The sequence below is a fragment of the Tachypleus tridentatus genome, chromosome 6 (genome assembly GCF_004210375.1).
Source record: "Tachypleus tridentatus isolate NWPU-2018 chromosome 6, ASM421037v1, whole genome shotgun sequence".
In the NCBI taxonomy this organism is placed as follows: Eukaryota; Metazoa; Arthropoda; class Merostomata; order Xiphosura; family Limulidae; genus Tachypleus; species Tachypleus tridentatus.
This window is the reverse complement of record NC_134830.1, coordinates 20,107,187-20,130,028: the sequence shown is the minus strand read 5'-3', so window position 1 is coordinate 20,130,028 and position 22,842 is coordinate 20,107,187. Positions and strand designations below refer to the sequence as shown.

Sequence of the window (22,842 nt, the reverse complement as noted above, 5' to 3'; positions counted from 1 at the left end):
TCAACCAGCAATGCCATACTTCCATGCTCTCGTCCATCACACAACCTGTTATTGTGATATAAAGAAAACTGCCATAAGTTGACTATATTGGCAGGTCTCGAAAACGTTTCCTGTAATGAAAGACACACAGGATGATAAGGATCAATCAGCGTCTTGATGTCATCTAAATTAGAATGGAAACCTCGACAGTTCCACTGTATCAATGTGGCATTTTTTTATGTAAAAGATAATTTGATGGAGAACCCTTTTGTTTTCGATCACGTTTTTTCTTTATTTGAAGGCAGTCTATCGAACTCCATGGATCCTGCTCTAGATCGAGTGGGCAGGTCTCTGTCATTAGAAGAAGATTCTAGCAACTGAGGTCGTGAATGAATAATCGTTCTGCATCCTGGACCAGAGAAGAAGATGGACTCGAGATAATGCAAAGAAGCCAGAGCCAAATGAAGTGGATCTTGGGAACTGCTGGAAGGAATGGCGGGGACAGAGATGGGTGTTGACGTTGACTCGTCAACTTTCTTAACCAGAGAGGGCAAAAGACTTTTCGCTTGGCTTGAAAACGACTCTGTCTAAGGCATGGAGAGATCTCATTGCAGCAGTGAAACAGAGTACAGTAACTTAAGTCCGAGACAGAGTGGGGAACAATAACTTCTGTGTTTCTAGGTAGGAGATATTGTTGATAGTCTACAAGCGTTACACATCATTTTTCTCCACCAACTTAGGGCAAGAAATAGAGCAAGAGGGGTGTGAGCCACTACATTTAACACAGTGTGATTCCAGTTCGCACTCGTAGGCGTCGTGGTCTTTCCCACCACAACGAGCACATATTAAACAACCACGACATGATTACTTCAATCGACCGAACCACCAACACTTGAAACATCTGAAAGGGTTGGGAATGTCTGGCTGTACCTTACAGTTTAGATAACCTGCTTTGATTGTGGCAGGAGGACGTGGATGTAAACGTTAGTAGAACATTGGTAGGATCCGTAATTCCGTCTTTACGGGTGAAGATTCGGCGTATCGTATTAACGCCTTGGTTGGAGAAACCAACGAAGATTTCCGACTCGGGAATGTTTTTTTTTAATCTCTCTCAGTCATAACTCCTCTGAAATAATTCAAAGTCGCATGGGGAGTAACCTCAATTGGTATATTACCAATGAATTTTGATTTGAAGAGGAGTTTGGTGTGCTGTTGTGAAGAAGTTTCCACCAAAATATCCCCAGATAATAACTTTCTTACTGACTTGGAGGAGCCAGTAAGCCCTCTAATCCCTTTTCAATAAAAAAGGAGCTACCTGCTCTAAGGATTTCTTAGATAATGAATGCAGAATGAGAAATCGAGGTGTTGGGTCCAATTGTGATGGTGACTGTACAATATAGTCATCCATGCATGGTCGTTTTCCGATAATCTGTTTCTTTTTTTCCATTTTCCATTTTCATTTTTTCATGAGTGGGGTATCCCTAATAAAGGTATTACATTTCAATGTCCACTGACCCCACAAATCATGGAGTTCTACGAGGGGATGCACTACAATGCCAATCAAAGATATTGCAGCAACATCATGGTTTTGTGAGCACTATACCAAAACACGAGCATCAGAATCATTTTCCGCAACATCCAATGAGAATGTCCAACATTGGCACTCGGTTGATCCTAGCCAAAGTGGGCCAACCAATAGACCCTGGGGCCACCCCAAGGCCACCCGTCCACAGGAATTCAAGGCGAAAGTGGTGTGCTTTTAGGGTTAGATCCCTCAACCACCAGGATCCTCTCCTTTCCTTCACGGGTCGACACGCACAGCAAACACAAGGTTCTATACTTTCAGTTTACCTTTTCTGAGAGGTCCCCTCACCACGTACAGGAATCCACACCGAGGAGAAAAAATTCTCAAGCTGCCTCTCGTAGTAAAATTCAAAATTATAATATTTAGCTGAAACAAACACAAACAAGTTAGCCTCTACCCACTAACGTGCTTGTAACTCTTATACAAAGTAAGATAATTAAAAAAATTATAGCATTTGGTATGAAAAGACAAAGGGTATGATTTTTAAAGAAAATGTTATGGTAGTAACTCTTAAAAGCGTTGGTGGTGTTCACTTGATTAGATCATTTATATAACACCCACTATTAATATATTTAAAACATCCTAAATGGGCACTGATTAATTTCATTGCTAGATCGTTAACCAGGCTTGCTTTTTTGTTGTTGTTTTCATACTGTTATTTCCTGTGTTAACATTTAATGGTGGTTTTACTAGTTGCATTTGAGATGAGATATTCGGTGCTGATGCAGACTCTGAAGAGAAAGTGCTACCCATAGAAAGAACTGGCTGAAACAGGGTAAATTTCAGCAGAGGATTGATTAGTTAATCTCTTGGAAAAATAATAGCCATGGGGATTGCGGAGCCCATACTAAATATTGAACAAAGTAATCGGTACATAATTATTGCTATTAATGACTTAACCAAGTGAGTTGAAACATCTCTAATAACACCACTTAAAACAAATTTTGTTCCTGGATAGTACGTGTTATTTCTTAATTGCTTATGTTGTAAAAGTACAGAAAAAGAGCCATTATTTCCTTCAAAATTTGCTTTTGTGACCTAGATAATGAAATTTAGAAATTAACCTATTTTGTATGTAAAAAAAGGCAAAAAAGCACATATTCATTCACATAAGATCGGAATGAAATAACATATGGATCAAGATTTACATGTATTTATACTAAAGTTATAGAAAAATGAAAAAAAAATGTTTGAAATAAGTAGTTTTTCGAGATTTGCAAAGTAATGTAAATCACTTTCTCGTATCAGTCCCCAAATAGAGTCTCCCATAATGTTTTCGTTTCACGCTCTTTGGTAGCTGCGTTCAACGTCCAGTATATCTTTGTGGAAGCGTTCGACTTGCTCCTCTGAGTATGCTTCCATGTTTACCTTGATTTTATCAAGATGAACGTCAAGGATATGGACTTTCAGGGACGTCCTGCAGCTCATTTTTCCGTAGTTCTTCACCAGAGCCTCAACCAGTTCCACATAATTTTCGGCCTTCTGATTGCCCAAGAAGACCAGAACCATACGACAAAGCTGCAACAAGCTGTTTTTACTTTCCAACCGAGCTTCTTGCGGAATTCTTGGCACTCCAGGATCTTTATTTGTGGTCCAACGAAGACACCAGCTTTGACCTTTGCCTCTGACAGCTTATGGAAATAGTCTCGAAGGTACTTGAAGGCTGCAGACTCCTTATCAAGAGCTGTGACAAATTGTTTCATAAGATGCAGTTATATGTGCAATGGTGGGAACAACACCTTCTGGATGTCCACCAGTGGCTCACACTTGACATTGTGTCTCCCCGCAGAGAACTCGGTCCGTTGTGGCCAGTGCTTCCTAATGTAGTGCGCTGCGGTGTCCCTGCTGTCACAAAGGCAAAGATAACAGGGAAACTTGGTAAAGCCTCCTTGAAGACCCATCAGGAATGCTACCATTTTGAGGTCTCCGATAACCTCCCAGCTATACTCAACATACTTTAAAGCTTCTGGCAAGGTCTTGACGCTGTTGTATTCTTCTTTAAGGTGCACCGAACGAACCAGGAGAAGAGACGGATACCTATTCCCGTTATGGAGCAGCACAGTTTTTAGGCTTCTGAATGCGTGTGGAGAATGTTTGTAGCTTCTTGATGCCGTCTCTGATAAAATTAGATAGGTCTATGTGTTCACTTGGGCAGCTAGAGCTAACCTGGAGAGGTGAGCTCCTGTATTAATATTACTATAGAAAGTCCTGGAAAATTCCAAAAGGTTCTTGAGAATTCTTAAGTTCTACAACATCCTAGAAAGTTCTTGAAAATTCTTGTAAGTTCGAGAAAGTTCTCTTTCAGCCACTCAGCACTGAATGTACCTGGAATGTTCTGGAAAATGGGTAAATTTGAAAATTTCATTACCCAGGTCACAAAAGCAAAGTTGGAAGAGAAAAATGGGTCTTTTCTATATACTTTATGCATAAACGATTGGGAAATAACACTTTTAGCCCAGAAACAAGAAAAAGTAAAAATTCTGTTATCTAGTGTTGTAATTTGTTTCGGACGAGTTTCCGATTTATTATGTTACATATGTTGATGTATTGCTATTTTAAATAACCGGAACTTTGAGCTTATAAGTCAATTAAATATTAATATGAATTAAATTTATGACATTTGCCAACAACATTATTACACACAATTTTCATTTTTAACACAAATATATTTTAATATACAAACAAATAAAAAATACAATTTATAATAACGGTTATTACAAATTAAGGTTTACATACAAGAATTTAATAAACTTACAAATAATATTGAGTGTTATATCCGGTCTGGAACTGAATATTTTATCGACATTCACGGACAGGAAATTAATTCTTTGTTGATACACATATACACTTCTTTTGACGGCTAACTAATCTTAAAACACCCGTAAGTTTCAGTTTCACCGGCGACAATACGTGTGTTTTTTCTTATAATAAAACCATATCTGTCTATCTGTTGTGTTCACCGAGGTGACACGAACCTCTGATTTTAGCGATGTAAATCCATATACTTACCGCTGTCCCAGTGGGGGGCTTGGTGACAACATTTAATGTCTTCATAAAAATACAAATGTCTGATTTATTTTTCCAACGAGAGAGGTGACTCAGATAAATAGTTACACAGGGTCTAAGCCTCTCTCAACTCTGTAGCAATCTTCTGAGAATGTCATTTGAACTAGTGTAGCCCCCTTATTGGCAAAGCAGTATGTATGCAGACTCACACCGTTAGAAACTAGCTTTCGATACTCGTGCCGTTGAGTCTGTTATGTGGCAATTACTTAGCCAGCATCGAGGTGGAGGCCCTATTTTCACATCAGTTTATTTTATTGGATTAGCTGATGCCTGGCTAACTGTTAATGTAGATGCTCGCTGATTGTAGATTTAGAACATTACAAACCGTTTAACTTCAGTGAATTAACTTCAGACATTTAAATAAATGTCCACAAATAAAGATCCTGGAGTGCCAAGAATTCCGCAAGAAGCTCGGTTGGAAAATAAAAACAGCTTGTGGCAGCTTTGTCGTATGGTTCTGGGCTTCTTGGGCAATCAGAAGGCCGAAAATTATGTGGAACTGGTTGAGGCTCTGGTGAAGAACTACGGAAAAATGAGCTGCAGGACGTCCCTGAAAGTCCATATCCTTGACGTTCATCTTGATAAAATCAAGGTAAACACGGAAGCATACTCAGAGAAGCAAGTCGAACGCTTCCACAAAGATATACTGGACGTTGAACGCCGCTACCAAAGAGCGTATAACGAAAACATTATGGGAGACTATTTGGGGACTGATACGTGAACGTGATTTACATTACTTTGCAAATCTCGAAAAACTACTTATTTTTAAACATTTTTGTTCATTTTTCTATAACTTTAATATAAATACATGTAAATCTTGATCCATATGTTGTTTTATTCCGATCTTATGTGAATGAATATGTGAAAATTTGCCCGTTTTTACATACAAAATAGGTTAATTTCTAAATTTCATTATCTAGGTCACAAGAGCAAATTTTGAAGGGAATAATGGCCATTTTCTGAACTTTTACAACATAAGCAATTAAGAAATAACACATACTATCCAGAAACACGATTTGTGTTACATAAAATAAAGATTAATTTTATGTTAAAGCTGGTTTTTTTTCTTCCTAGATGTGTTTAGCATTGTAACATTATAAGTTTGGTTGTATTCTTCTTGTGTGTTTAAATTATCATTTTTATCATGTATTAGTCACAGCTGAAGAGTCCATCCTAAAAAATTAATATTAAACTAAACTGAATCTTTACTTATGAGTATTATTGTGTAAAATAATTAATTATCTGGATTAATCATTGTTAAAGCTTATTATTATGATGTAACTATTGGTTATGTTTTATTATAAAATGGTTTAATTTCTAATAATCAATGATAAAGATGGTTTTTCTCATGTCAAATAATGTTTTAAGGGTCTTTTTTTTTTTTTTTTTTACAGTGACTTCTACCAGTTGTAGCAATTACTATCTTTTGACTTACTGTATTATCATTATTGTATAAGATGCCCTGTTGTATTATTCGTGTACAATACTGAAGGTCTAATACCTAACAGTTGTAGTGCAATCATTTTATATTATGTTTAATAATATACATTGATTAGTTTTTGTTTGCTGCTGAGCGTAAAGCTTCATCAGGGATTGTTTCGAAACTCGATTTTTAACCATCAGATTTATCGTTGAGCCACAGTGGTAGTATGTATATTGATTGAACCATGTTACTAATAGTGAATATTATACATTATTTACTTCGTACTTTAAACTTAGTTCATTTTGGAACTTTATTTACAGTTATTGCACTTTTTTTTAAACGTTCACATATTTATACATTGCATATATCAAACCTAGTTTATATTGCGAGTTTCTGAATGATAAAGATGCAAATAAATTATCGTGACTAAAATTTATGTCTAGTCTGAACATTTATTATTGTTTTAGTTTTTAAGGATATTTATGTTTTGACAAAGGCAGGTTTATAGACTTACAAAGCTAAAACCCGGGGCTTGATTCCATACAATGAACATATCAGACAGTAAGATGTGGTTTTCACAAATAAATCTTTATTTTTCTTCAAACCAAAGAAAAGTGTTTAAGCCAGTGAGTTAAGCCTATTTGGTGAGCTCTTTAAGGTTACATTTAGGCCAATAAAAGAGCTTACTGTCTTAGCCGAAGCATGCTAAAATCAAAGTATAAATATTGCTACAGCTTGGCCTTTGATGTATTGCTTTTTGGTCTCAGCTGTATACAAAATAACTAAAGCTTGAAGTCTAGCACTCTAGATACGTTAGTTTCTGGCCTCAGCTGTATATAGAATGAATGAAGTCTTAAAGTCTAGCTTTTCACATGACAGAAAAATCTTTCTTTTGGCCTATGATGTGCCAGTATCTGAGCTCAAATAAATGAAATTTAAAGTGATGAATAGTTCTTAAATGCTATAGTTTTGTAAGATTCTTTGATCTTTGTCAAACTATGCCAGAGAAAATTATTCGTTTTCATTTGTAAATATTCTCTATTTTCATTTTATTTGTAACATTTGGCTTTCTTATATAGTTATATTTTAAAACACATTGTCAATATTTTGAAATATTTCAGTAAATTATTTCGTTTATTTATGAAATGTACAAGTTTTTGCAGTTAAATTATAGTATATATTAAATATTATTTATATATGATCAGGCCCGGCGTGGCTAGTTAGTTAAGGCATTAGACTCATAATCTGAGGGTCACGTTTACGAATTCCCGTCACACCAAACATGCTCGCCCTTTCAGCTGCGGGGGCGTTATTATGTTTCGATCAATCACACTATTCGTGCTAAAAGAGTAGCCCAAGAGTTGGCGGTGGATGGTGATGAGTAACTGCCTTCCCTCTAGGGTTACACTGCCAAATTAGGGACGGCTAGCGCAGATAGCCTTCGAGTAGCTTTGCGTGCAATTCAAAACAAACCAAACCAAATATACGATCAGCGTATAATATTATAATATCGGTGTGTATATGTAACAGTGTAATATGGGATTTTATAATAGTGTAATATAGGAACGTGTATCATTGGATAATATTGGAGTGTATGTAGTAATATATTATCGGAATGTATTTTGTATTTTTTTCTTATATTGTCTAAACAATTCGAGAAGGTATTTATGCAAACACAGGTGACCTCGTTTGTCGTTATTCATGTGTAGAAAATGTTTTGTATATATATATACAAGCAATTTATAATGACTTGTATACATCTTGTGTGCTTTATAGTAGCGTTAATAAAAACAAAAAGACCACCTAATTCAAAGTTATTCAACATAATTTAATTAATTAATAGATTTTTTCCAATAACAGAAGTATATCTTCTTTTGCAGAGGATATTATGGTATGTTTACAGAATGAAAACGCCAAAATCTGTCCACAGTATACAAAGCACAAATAGTCGATGTGTGGATTACCTATAATGAAACATTAAGAACAAAGGTTGTGACCATTACTAATACGTTATAGTTTTTATAAAGTTTTGTGTTGTATATACCAAGCTCTGTCAGAAAAATTTATTTTCCAGTTAATATTTCAATTAAAACCAATAAGTAATTATCAGCTTTCATTTGTACATATTCTCCATTTCCATTATTATATCCTTAACTATAAACTTTACTTTGTACTACAAACATGTTGAATAATATATTAAAAATGTTGTGCTCCATTCAGTATCATGTGTTAAGCCTGACAGTAGAAGCCGGCATTTTTAGTTTAGTCTCTTCGGCAGAGACGGTTAAATTATAGATCGGCTTCCAATTAGAATTTTTAGCAAGGCCTTTGTTTTACTCTCTCTCCAGAGGTGCGAACTTTTAAAAAAAGTTTGATGTTTCTTTGTTTAAATAAAACGCCATCCGTTCCTGTAATAACAGAACAAAGCATTTTCTATAGCTTAACGTTAATATCAGATATCACAAGTTTCCAGTTAACGAAACTGGGTTTCATAATAGTTTTAAATGCTAGAGAGTGTATGTCACAAACTTTCTACACTGATAAGAAATTCAATACATATTTTCAAATGCATATGAAACCGTGTTTGTTATTCATAGCATGATTAAAATAAAAAAAAATATATGTTTGGCTGTTAATTTATATACATAAAAAAGTATTTCTAGCAAGTATTGTCTTCAAATAATTTTATTACTCTTTCTGTCCTTTAAAAAAAGAAAATTGTTTGTTTATTGGTTGGTTTGCTCACTAATATTATAAAATAAATTTGTACAAGTGTTTATTTTCGGTAAAAGTGAGTAGTATGCTAAGGTAGCATATACCCTTTAAATGTAAAAAAAAAAAAAAGACAGTTCATTTTTTACATACTTTGACTTCTTAACCCCTTTACTTTCAATTTCCAATGCAAAATAAAAAAGTTTTAGCTAAATTAAAAAACCCTTAAAAGTATGAAAAATAAAAGTTTTATGTTTAGATATTTCTAAACGAGTTTTTCTTAAAATATGAAAAATAACATTCTTACAGCGGATTTGAACTCATAACGTCCGTTCTTTTGACGTCATAGTCTTCCCAGGTGGTGGAAATTTGAATTGCTAGCGTATCTATAGTATGTAACAACGTCAACCGGATAACAGGTTTGATTTTTAATAACTGACTATTAACAACTTACTATAGCATATGCCATACCGAGGGCATGTTCATTAGCGCCGTAATTTGACCAGTTTTCCGTTTTCCGTAATTCGGACTAATTAATCCTATTCCATCAAAGTCTGAACTCATTTTCAGAAGCATTCAATCATGTTTGTAAAAGTTATCAGAATATAAGGCATTTCTTTTGTATTACTTTATTTTTATAACATGCAAATTATCCACATTGGTAACGTTACACAACATGTGCTAGAATATGTCTTTGTACCTGTCTCAATATAGTTTCATACAAAAGGCATGGTACGAAAAAGGCCAATATGTAAAGGGTATATACTACCTTAAATGTCCTGGCCACAGATGTGCAGCTGCATGTACCCACAACATTTCGACTTATAAAATTGCGCCTTGTATATACTTAATTTGAACATAATTCCCGTTTTCTACCTTTCGCCCAAAATTTCTTTTAAAACAACGTATTTAGATAAATATTATAATCTCAAAAAACAATTTCACTGCTGTGAAAAAGGCACATATTCTCATGCGTGCTTATATATATATATATATATAACTTTTTAATTCAACAACAAAAATAACCTGTCAAAATGTTGCACGTTTTTGTCCATTTCATCATTTCTTATAATTCATGAAAAGCGGAAACTAAACTTTATCAGTGTTAATAATAAAATGACAAACAAGGACTAATACACATGACGTGTTGTTTTTCTCTTCAAAATGAACGACTTCGTAAGACATTTACCAAACTATTATTATATTAACATAATGTGCGTCTATACTCCAGTAATCTTACTGCCAATCCTTAAGGATAAGTAGGCATTGTTTTGCTATGCTAGGACTTCTGTACAAAAATTAATCAGTCTAAGTGTTGATGGATATATGATTAGCAGTTGATTTTGGCTTTTTCATGCTTTTCCCTGAGGTACACAGAAACGAAGGTCTAACATCCATTTTGATAAACGATGAAGAATAGATGATGTCATATTTTGTCTTTTGTTTCATAATGCTTTCTCTAAGAATCATAAAATCATCGAGTAGTTTAAAAAAAAGCAGCTTGCAATATTTTCCTTGTTTTCATAAACTCTAGGTAAATCTTTAAATCTGTTTTTATGACGATAATAACAAAAATTGTCTCACATTATTAAAAATACAAAGGCACTGACATTCCACACAACTTCAAAACAATACACTAGTCAACGCACATCAACTCACACAGTTAGAAACCGGGTTTCGATACTTATGGTGGGCAGAGCACAGATAGCCTATTGTGTAGATATGCGCTTCATTTGAATCAATCTTGACCAAAGCTTACTTTCTTCCACCACAGATGAATCGTTGCACTTATGCAACATTTGGAAAATTTTCGATGCATATAATTCAGGACGTTTGAGTTTCGTTAACTTACTGGTTTAATCAAATGCCTTTTGCTATTTTAATATAAAAGTTATTTTAGAGTCCAATAATTTTACAACGTCAGATATTATTTTTTATGAATTTTATATTTTGAGCTAATATAATTTCTTCCTTGTGTGCAACATCTCTGTGAGAAGAGTTTGTGTTGTTGTGTCGCCACCAAACAGCTTGCAGTAAAGAAAGTCTTCAGCCTGAGAGCTAAGAAGACGTACCTCAGACAGGTTTTGAAGAAGCTGAATATACTTGTCCTACAAGTAAAATATACACAAAACATTTTATTATTCACTCAAACTTTCTTGCTGTGAACTGAACTTTGAAGAACAGGCTCCAAAGATATTAGAACTATTGCCCAAAATATGATCGTTGCGTGTTCATTTCTTTATATTTAAAATAAATATTTTATAATTTAAATCAATAATAAAATAGAACTCCACTGAATAATTATTTTCAAATTTTCTTACAAACAAAAGGAAAATGTTTTTATCTCTATATGAAAGTACTAGATTTTGACGCAGTCTTACCTAAGTAGCTCAAAATATTTAGTAGATACTTTAAATAGAATAGTTAAAAACAAATGCTTATTACTAATTACTCACTAAAACTGTTTATAGAAAAAATATCTATAATTTACTTACAAAACCTCGTAGTGACCGGTGCAGGAGGAGCTATTCCGTTAAAAATACAAGTAAACTTAATAATTTAGAAGAAAAAGTAATATTCAAAGTATAATTCGCTTTGAGTACAAGTTTTCTTTTTTATATATGGTTGAGCATAAAAACAGCTTATATAACATACCAATTTCAATTAAGTTGTTCTTATATATTTACGTAAAACCTTTTTATGTGAGAATTGTGACTGCTGACCAGATGGTTTCTTCACACTGCCTTCGAGTGGTCAGTTCAGGAGGGTGAGAATGCTTCTGTTTTGTCTTTTACCCTCTCTGCAGGAAACTAGCATATTCATTTCTTAACGAAACACACTTCACTGGATTTTTATAAACCAATTTATACTGAAAATAAACTTATTTTATTATGTATAATTTAGTTTTAAAAAATGCAATTTTAATACTTTTTGAAGGACCACAGTTTAAAAACAAATTACCAAATTCTATAGTTACACACAACTGTATCAAAGCTAAAGCAAACATATGCTACATTTAATGTATTATTATAATACCAATAAATATTGTATTTTAATTAGCTATAGTTATATGTACTTCATTTGTTAGATCTATAGCATTTTACAGCAATAACTGGAAAACGATATTCATCCTAAAAATCTCAAAATAATTTTGAATCTTGGTACTTTACTGAGTAGAATGGTTATATATATATATATATATATATGTCACAGAATCAGTGTTTAGTCGAAAAACAAAAGCGCTCCTCCCATACAAACTACGAGGATTACTCTAATATAAAAATTCTCGCATCTTACCGGATATTCTGGGTAGAAAGAAGAACAGTATTCCAGTAACGCCTGTTGAGTTTGTCTGTGAGCTTCCTGTGTCAGTTTCACATTTGTTATATGTGGTACTTCTGGAAGGATAGAACAGGGAAGTATATCAGGTTATACGGTTAAGTATTGATTTAAAACAATTCATTGAACAACATTTGTCAAAACTGTCCTCAGGTCTGAATAAGAGCCCAACCATAGTTCTTTATCTAAATATTTTGGTTTTGATGTAACAGTTCTGTAAATTAGTAATTTATTTCACTTCCTGGCTACTGTTTTATATAAATCTGGGCCGAGCGTGTTTAACTGGTTAAATTACAAGGATAAAAATAAAAAGGTTCAAGACTCGAGCCGAGAACATGATTATACTTCCAGTTGTGCAGGAATTATAACCATGACAGTAAATATATTTGGTTCAAGTTTTCTTGTACGAGACAAGTACTGTGTTCACCAGTTCACACCTAGAGCTAGTTATGTCCGAACTTCTGGACTCAGACTTAACTGTTCAGTGTATGTGTCGTATAAGGTGGCTTGCATTTTGAAAACACAAATACCACAAGTTATAAATGTTCATTTACAAAAACACTTTGAAATTAGTGATAATAACAGTAATAATAACATATAAGGTTCCCCTGTGCGTATCCACTTAATCTATCACTTAAAGGATGCATTTTTGTTCTTACTTTACAAAGGAAAAAAAAATTAAAAAAGGTCGAACATTTACATTTCACACGATTTTCAAAATAATTATTAAATGCACTTGTATAATATGGACGTATGCACGCTTCACATGCTATTTACTGAGAAAACATAACACCTGTTAACGTTCCTGAAAAAACAAACAGTGCTTCTGCTTTGTCTTGGTATTTAATAATAATTTGTAGGTTTTGTTGTTGTATTTTTATCATTGACTCAGTTAAGTTCGATGTTTTATGACGACATTACCTGCGGATGACGGACGAATAATTTCACGACTATAGAGTTGTTAAACTATTCAAACGACTATTGTACCCAGGTCCATACTGGGTAGCTTGAGAATATGTTACCAGACCATTGATTTGTTTATTAGACAATCAAGATGTAGTTATGGTTGGTCAGTTGCGTTACATAGTGACTGCTAACTGCACAGTGTTGTCATCAGAAATCGACAGTCGGTCAAGATTTCAACTACTGATCAATCAGCTTTTGTCTAGAGATGAATAATGTGATCAGTGTATCACAATGGTATATAGGAGTTCAGTGTAAGAGGAATAGTGTTAGGTGAATGTGTGCTCTTCATATCTCAACTACTGATCAACTAGTTCTTGTCTAGAGAACTAGAGATGAATAATGTGATCAGTGCATCACAATGGTATATAGGAGTTCAGTGTAAGAAGAATGGTGTTAGGTGAATGTGTGCTCTTCATATCTCAACTACTGATCAACCAGTTCTTGTCTAGAGAACTAGAGATGAATAATGTGATCAGTGTATCACAATGGTATATAGGAGTTCAGTGTAAGAAGAATGGTGTTAGGTGAATGTGTGCTCTTCATATCTCAACTACTGATCAACCAGTTGTCTAGAGAACTAGAGATGAATAATGTGATCAGTGTATCACAATGGTATATAGGAGTTCAGTGTAAGAAGAATGGTGTTAGGTGAATGTGTGCTCTTCATATCTCAACTACTGATCAACCAGTTGTCTAGAGAACTAGAGATGAATAATGTGATCAGTGCATCACAATGGTATATAGGAGTTCAGTGTAAGAAGAATGGTGTTAGGTGAATGTGTGCTCTTCATATCTCAACTACTGATCAACTAGTTCTTGTCTAGAGAATTAGAGATGAATAATGTGATCAGTGTATCACAATGGTATATAGGAGTTCAATGTAAGAGGAATGTTGTTAGGTGAATGTGTGCTCTTCATATCTCAACTGGTGATCAACTAGTTCTAGTCTACAGAACTAGAGATGAACAATGTGACCAGTGTATCACAATGGTATATAGGAGTTCAGTGTAAGAGGAATGTTGTAAGGTGAATGTGTGCTCTTCATATCTCAACTACTGATCAACCAGTTGTTTAGAGAACTAGAGGACAATAAAGTGATCACTGCATCACAATAGTATGAGATTAACTGTGCTGCACAGATTATCACAACCAATGGTTTATAATAAACTGTATTAAATTAGTACATTGTGATCTTGCAATGTAATGTTATATTATTTGAGTTCTGCTGTAAAACTTGTTGAAAAACAGTGTACTTAAATGTTTGTTTGTTATAAGTTAAGCACAAAACTAGACAATGGGTTGTTTTTGCTCTGTATCAAATCCCGGTTACTAGCATCGTAAATTCTCAGACATACCTATTTACTTCTGAAGGCTACTTAAATGTCAACTAACCTTCACAAAATACGTTGAAATATGTGTTTAAAATGTGTTTTATGTAAAATGTTGTTGTTTTTACCAACGTGTAAAAAAATCATAAACACACACACACATATATTCCGATATAAAACTCCTTTCTTTTGGTAAGTTATTTATAAGTTCTCAAGGAGCAATTACAAATTTCAAATAATTAAATTCTGTATAATAGTGATATAACCTTTAAATCATAAGGCCTTGACCTCATTTTTAACATTTAAACATATACCGATACTAATTTTAATGAATCTTTTGAAAGTCACTTTGAACATTCTATTGACTCAACGTATAAATGTCTTGTAATTCTTTGTTCTATGTTGGCAGGACTATGAACAGCATATGTATCGTTTTGGATGTATTGTTGTTTGGCAATATTCATGTGATAAGATTTAAAACTTAAGCCATGTTACCAAATTCCTATTTTAACTTACCTGGATTAAGTAGAATCAAAACCTTGAGACAGATATATTCAGCGCGATCGAATTTTATATCTTGGAAGTTAGCTTTTAAACGATAAAACTGATCATCCAAAGTTCGTAGGCCTAACAAAGCCATTTCAAGAAGATCGAATTTTTGACCATTTGGTAATATTGTCTCTTCTTGAATACAGCTATAGATGTGGTGGTAAAGGTGGTCCAATAGAAGCAGCTCACTCCAAGAGCTTTGTAGAAGTTTCATTTGATCATCCACCTGGCGATAGAAAGATATATTTGTAATTTACAAATTATTAATTATGTATTCATATATGAACTTGTTTTCCTAAGCTAAAGTGACTGGCACATACTATAATAAACTAATTTAATTGAACCAACTTTGCTTTGTGCACGTGTTGAACCTGTTTTCAATGTATAAGGACACGGAAGAGTAGCACTTATAGTTCGAAACTGGTTGCACCGAAAGAGTATTAAATTTAAGGTACTTATGACACACATATATAATAAATAATAATAAAAGTATGTGTTTGTTGCTTTACCTACTTATCTGTCAACTTTCTTATCATCGATTATTATAGTAAATCATACCAACAATAACTTGAAGCTTACGAAATTATTCCATGCTTTATGGATATAGTTCACACTTGAAATGTGCTACTCTGACTATTCAATTTGAACTAGAGTGGAAGCTTGTCTATTTTGTCTTCAATCTATGAATCATAGAAATTAACACTGAAACAAATGTTTTCAACGGGCCTAATAAGTTTCTATGATGTAGATTTTATACGAAATAATAAAAACTGATCAGGTATGGGCCCTACCTGTTGTGAAAGAATAAATTACCGAATGAATCATTTTTAGTTCTTCTACGTTCAACATCACTCATGATACCAAGTAAATAAATGCATGGGGCAAAAAAGTAGGTAAATTACAATTATCACAATGAATTAAAGGGCTTTGACCCAGGATGATAATTTCGGAATAGTATTTTTTTCAAAACAGAAAATTTCTCAGAAAAGTATGGTCAATTCAATACAATTGTTTTATGGACACTTCTTATTTCTTTGAAAATATCAGCGGTGAGGTGTAAGATGATTTGACATGTATTAGGTTGTTTGAAAAATAATGGCGGATTTTTATATCAAACTTTTAGCCATCTATAGGGATAAAAACTTGTATTTTTTACGACTTCGTGTATATTATTGTAAAATTAAAGCTTTCTTCTGTTCATTATAACTTTTATTCTTTTCTAAAACTTTATTTACAATATTTCAGACGTTTGCAATTGATGATGGAAAAAACAGTTGGTCATCATTTTGTTGCATGAATTCAAACATGGTCATGATACGTCACAATATGGTTTTACATTTATGACACAAGTATCATACAACTGAAGAATCTTTGCTGTAGAAATACGCTTTGCCATAGTTTTGTTCATACTACAAACAAACGATCTTTGTCTCTAAAACAGCTTTCGTGGCCTGTATCTTGTGATTACATCTTATTCTTATGACTTTCATGAACAAAGTGTTTACAAAAAGACACTATGATGTTTATATATATAGAGGAAAGTATAAAATATCGCAACTCATCCAGAGTTGGATAAAATATAGCTACCTAGAATTGGATTAACACAATTTATCAAAACTTGAAAAAATGCATTACGTGCCCATCCAGTGTCGGATAAAATATGGCCACCTAGAACTGGATTAACACAATTTATCAAGACTTGAAAAAAATACATTACATGCCCATCCAGAGTTGGCTAAACACCGGACTCATCCAGAACTGGAAAAATACGTGCTCTTCCAGAGCTGGATAAACACATATACACTTATAGTTGGATCAACAAATGGCTCTTCCACAGTTGGATGAACACATGTCCATCCAGAGTTGGGTAAATGCATGGCTTATTTAAAATAGTGTTACTCTTTCTGCTATTGGTTATGTGAGAAATTGTTATTAGAAGCAGACCCTTATTATTGTTTATTTAATGGCTGAGCTTAAGCAACTCCTTAATACACCCTAGTAAGAATCTTTCAGTAGGAAAATCAATATTGTGAAATCTAATATGAATTATTGTTACTGTTTTGAGTTAAGCAAAAAGTTACACAATGGGCTATCTGTGCTCTGCCCACCACGGCTATCGAAATCCGGTTTTTAGCGTTGTAAGTCCGCAGACATATCGCTGAGCCACTGGGGAGGCATCTAATACGAATACTGAAGTCATACTTTTTCAAGAGAAGTGCGAAATTTCTTAAATTATACTTTTAATAAATACGAACATTTTCGAACTAAATAATCGTTATTATTCAATTATAAGAACAAAAGTTAAATACCTGTTTTTCTTAACTTTATTTTTAATGCAAATTAGAATTTATTATGAGAAATTTCTATTATTGTAAATAAAATAACGACCTATATTTCCAGACTGTACATCTCTCAGCTCAATATTTCGTTATCACAGTTTCATCAGGAGCTATCAGTACACTACAAGTTCACTTATCCGGTTTAATGTTAATTGGAACACTGTTGTCTGTTGCTCGATCATTGGTAAACGTATCTAGACGGTCCAGATCATATCAACATCAAAATAATATCAAACATTTTTTAAAATGTAAGCTGTGGAAACAAACTGAATCAACACAGTAAATCTATTCATACAAATACGAAATATGTTTGCTCCATGATTCTTCCTAGCCTGTTGAGCTAATTTCAACCAAACTTTGTATGTAACCAGCACGAACTATGGGAAATGTCTTAAGGGGCCAAAGTTGAACTCAACCTTGTTTGTTAATTACTCTCAGCTAAATGAGTCAATTTTAATTTTGACAGCAGGTTGACGCTTTAGACAGTGTTGAATATTTTAAAGGCATTCGAGGTTAAAGTAAATAAAAACTGATGGATCTCTTCTCAAACAATCATGCTTTTGTCATGGTCAGTGAGATGTAATGTATTCAAGGGGGGGTCACCACAGAATCTTTATTTGTTGGTAGATGAAAGCAAACTGCAAATGTTGCCTGTGAAGAAACTTTGTTATAATCTTAAAACTTTGAGATAAAGTTCATGTTCGAGTTATTACCGTGAAATATGTGATTGCTGTTAAACTTACATTGATTTAATAAAGAGTAATCAATCCAAGTCAGTTGATAGGTATGTCAGCTTGTAAGTAACAAGTAAGAATCAACGGGTGTTCTAATAAAATCACAGGATTTAGCATAGGATATATTACGTATATAAAATATATCTTTATTCTTGTAAGTATCATTTCATCCTGTTATATTAATACCTGCAAAAAACAATGTCGAAATATATGTTTAAACTATTACGAAAATGTAAAGAGATTTCCACACAGTTCAAACATATTAAAATGTTACAAATGCCACAAAGATTCCTATACTAGAGACCAAACTTTATATTTGTTAATTTTAGGTTTATTTTACTTTGCTATGACCTGAATCTTTTAGACACGTATATCAATATTTAATTAACTGGTGACGGTGTTTCATTTTGGTCTCAATTGAATTTGTGAAATATTGAGCGAATAAAGATATATTATTATATATATGTCGTTATTTTACTTACCTTGAAATATATTATTGCAAACATACGTTCAAATAATTCAAATTTTTAAAGTCCGATTATTATGATAATCAAAATTATAAAACTTAAATCCTATTTAGACTTTAGATGCTTTTCTTCTTCTTTTTTATTTATCCACCAGTTGCTTCAGTTTTTCAAATTAATCAAAATAAGAGTCTAAGGTACCGAAAAAAGTGTTCACATGCTATTTATCCTGTCTCAGTGTATGTGTGTTTAAATTTAATTATTTGTTTGTTTGTTTTTAATTGCGCGCGAAGCTACTCGAGGGCTATCTGAGCTAACCGTCCCTAATTTAGCAGTGTAAGACTAGAGGGAAGGCACCTACTTATCACCACCCATCGCCAACTCTTGGACTACTCCTTTACTAACGAATAGTGGGATTGACCGTCACATTACAACGTCTCCACGGCTGAAAGGGCGAGCATGTTTGGTGTGACGGGGATTCGAACCCGCGACCCTCAGATTACTAGTCGAACACCTTAACCCACCTGACCATGACGGGCCTAATTTAATTATAAATCATCGAATAATATCAGTTTACCCAATTTCTTTACATTATAACTTTGTTAAACCCTTTATGTTAATTTCTTCAGTTTACTTTCATAGTGTTCTGTTTTTTACTTTGTACATTCCAAAGACAGAAGGAATAAATAACTTATTCTAGCATTTATTAATAAAACACGCACGATGGTTTGCAATTACGTATAAAAAGCAATTAACACAGAAAATGAAACCGATACCCAAAGAACAGAAATATTCTGGCGCGAAGTCAAAGAATCGTGACTAAAGTGACCCATATTTCAGGATATTAAGTATGAAGTAATCAGTGAAAGTGTACACATTCTGCTTGGCTGGTTGCCATGGCTAAATATATTACCCTATAACTCTGTCTCTTCCTTTTTTCTTTTGTTTACTCATAAGTCGCTAAGTTAGTGGTTCTCTAATAAGAAATTTAATATTATATACCCAAGCTGAGTGGTCTATTTAGTAGGGCTCCTGGACTTTGGGTTTGTGTGTGTTTTTCTTATAGCAAAGCCACATCAGGCTATCTGCCGAGTTCATGGATGGGAATCGAACCCCTAATTTTCGCATTGTAAATCCGTAAACCTACCGCTATACAAGCAGGAGACGACTGTGGTTTTTTAAATATGATGTAATGTAGTGGTCGGCTGATAGAGTTCGATTAGTTTCAGAATGCTATTTAATTTACGTGTCTCTTAAAAACAAAGTGCTGCCATAAATGATTATCAAAAGCCAAAAATACTATATTAAACATTTTAAGCAAACAATAAGATTGTATGTTACTGTAGTATGCAGGCGTAGCATGTTTCTTAATTGCTTTAGTTATACAGGAATTTTAGAAATTTCTCGTTTGATTTGTTTACTGTTTTAGCATAAACACATGATCCAGACTGTTATTTCTTGTTGCTTTGCTTCTTTATGTTCTTTAATAGATAATATCTATTCTGCCAAAGAGAATATTGCAGTTACTTAATAACTTCACGTTGAAAGGATTAGCGACTGCAATATTCTTTGCTGGCTATGTTTACAACGGTTGAGTGCAACAGCTGATCAATGCAACCCCTTGATAAGTTCACGAGACGACGCTGACGAATGGACAAAGAAACCAAGTTTCTCTTTTGAAATTAGGCACATTTTTTTAGTTTAGTTCTACTTGCAATTCTTTGAAGCAAAACTTATTTTAAGACCATCTTGTTTAGTGTGATGAAGACTCTCCTGAGAGAAAAACAGCTTTGGAGCCAAATACCTTCAAGTAGAAGCAACTGTATGCCGCGTTTTTGTTTTGCTTGTCTTTTAATAAAAAAAATTGTTTTATTTTTTACTGTAGTTTAATTATTTCACACATATGCATTAAAAAGACTGAATTATCAGATTCTGAGCTACTAATCCTGTTTCCTGAGCGAATCTGCTGCTTTTGCTGGGTTCGTCCATTTGATACTTGACGGGAAAGTCAGTTTTTATTTAAAAATACAATTATGGTACACTCAGAACTTAAGTATATTATAAATATTGTGTTTTTCACATGTATTTGAGAGGTCACTAAAAATTTGATATGATAATAGTAGGACTATCAAATTATCCCAAAGTTCCCGCTACATCTAGAAAGACCTTCTAACGTAAGCTCTAAACAATAAAAGCAATTACAATAAGTCTTACAGACTGTGGCAACTGTAATATAGTGACTACAGTATATTAATCCATATACAAATTCTGTGCACACAATAAATATAGATATATCTATCCTTATACAAAATCCATTACACGATACTATCCTTATACAAAATCCATTACACGATACTATCCTTATACAAAATCCATTACACGATACTATCCTTATACAAAATCCATTACACGATACTATCCTTATACAAAATCCATTACACGATACTTAGAGATGCCTTGAATATAATTACATCAACCCGTGTATAAAGAAATTATGGGATTATTTTAAGTTTACGAGTTAGTACTCAGGCACATGAAATATACAACGCTTATTTTCTTCCTTCTTAATTAAATGAAGATAATGAAGTATGACCAATAACTAAGTTATAAGATAAACGTTCCCATCTTTAATATCCCATGAATGAGTATACTTTCTCAGAAAACTTCAGTAATCAGTTGTCTAACAAGTCGTCAAAACCTCTATAGTATCCTATGAAGGAGCACACTTTCACAGATAACTTCAGTAATCAGTTGTCTAACAAGTCGTCAAAACCTCCATAGTATTCCATCAAAGAGCACACTTTCACAGAAAACTTCAGTAATCAGTTGTCTAACAAGTCGTCAAAACCTCCATAGTATTCCATGAACCTCCATAGTATTCCATCAAAGAGCACACTTTCACAGAAAACTTCAGTAATCAGTTGTCTAACAAGTCGTCAAAACCTCCATTGTATTTCATCAAAGAGCACACTTTCACAGAAAACTTCAGTAATCATTTGTCTAACAAGTCGTCAAAACCTCTATAGTATCCTATGAAGAAGCACACTTTCACAGAAACCTTCAGTAATCAGTTGTCTAACAAGTCGTCAAAACCTCCATAGTATCCCATGAAAGAGCACACTTTCTCAGGTGACTTCAGTAATCAGTTGTCTAACAAGTCGTCAAAACCTCCATAGTATCCCATAAAAGAGCACACTTTCACAGAAAACTTCAGTAATCAGTTGTCTAACAAGTCGTCAAAACCTCCATAGTATTCCATGAATGAGCACACTTTCTCAGAAAACTTCAGTAATCAGTTGTCTAACAAGTCGTCAAAACCTCCATTGTATTTCATCAAAGAGCACACTTTCACAGAAAACTTCAGTAATCATTTGTCTAACAAGTCGTCAAAACCTCCATAGTATTCCATGAAGAAGCACACTTTCTCAGAAACCTTCAGTAATGAGTTGTCTAACAAGTCGTCAAAACCTCCATAGTATCCCATGAAAGAGCACACTTTCTCAGGTGACTTCAGTAATCAGTTGTCTAACAAGTCGTCAAAACCTCCATAGTATCCCATAAAAGAGCACACTTTCACAGAAAACTTCAGTAATCAGTTGTCTAACAAGTCGTCAAAACCTCCATAGTATTTCATGAAAGAGCACACTTTCACAGGAAACTTCAGTAATCAGTTGTCTAACAAGTCGTCAAAACCTCCATAGTATTTCATGAAAGAGCACACTTTCACAGAAAACTTCAGTAATCAGTTGTCTAACAAGTCGTCAAAACCTCCATAGTATCCCATAAAAGAGCACACTTTCTCAGGTAACTTCAGTAATCAGTTGTCTAACAAGTCGTCAAAACCTCCATAGTATCCCATAAAAGAGCACACTTTCTCAGGTAACTTCAGTAATCAGTTGTCTAACAAGTCGTCAAAACCTCCATAGTATCCCATGAAAGAGCACACTTTCTCAGGTAACTTCAGTAATCAGTTGTCTAACAAGTCGTCAAAACCTCCATAGTATCCCATGAAGAAGCACACTTTCTCAGAAACCTTCAGTAATCAGTTGTCTAACAAGTCGTCAAAACCTCCATAGTATCCCATGAAAGAGCACACTTTCTCAGGTGACTTCAGTAATCAGTTGTCTAACAAGTCGTCAAAACCTCCATAGTATCCCATAAAAGAGCACACTTTCTCAGGTAACTTCAGTAATCAGTTGTCTAACAAGTCGTCAAAACCTCCATAGTATTCCATGAAAGAGCACACTTTCTCAGGTAACTTCAGAAATAAGTTGTCTGACAAGTCGTCAAAACCTCCATAGTATTCCATGAAGAAGCACACTTTCTCAGAAACCTTCAGTAATGAGTTGTCTAACAAG

The 22,842-nt window shown here is 33.8% G+C and overlaps 1 protein-coding gene across 1 annotated transcript in view; it reads right to left on the bottom strand.

Annotated features, from left to right (window-relative positions):
* Positions 1-7,860: 7,860 nt before the first annotated feature.
* The window catches only part of LOC143252055 (nuclear hormone receptor FTZ-F1-like), a 58,510-nt gene continuing 43,528 nt past the window's right edge, over positions 7,861-22,842 (bottom strand). The window contains exons 3-5 of the mRNA XM_076503639.1: positions 14,915-15,173; positions 12,063-12,163; positions 7,861-10,873 (exon numbers count right to left, since the gene is read on the bottom strand). Coding sequence (XP_076359754.1) covers positions 10,721-10,873; positions 12,063-12,163; positions 14,915-15,173 — 513 coding nt within the window. The 3' untranslated portion in view covers positions 7,861-10,720. The remainder of the gene's footprint in view (positions 10,874-12,062; positions 12,164-14,914; positions 15,174-22,842) is intronic.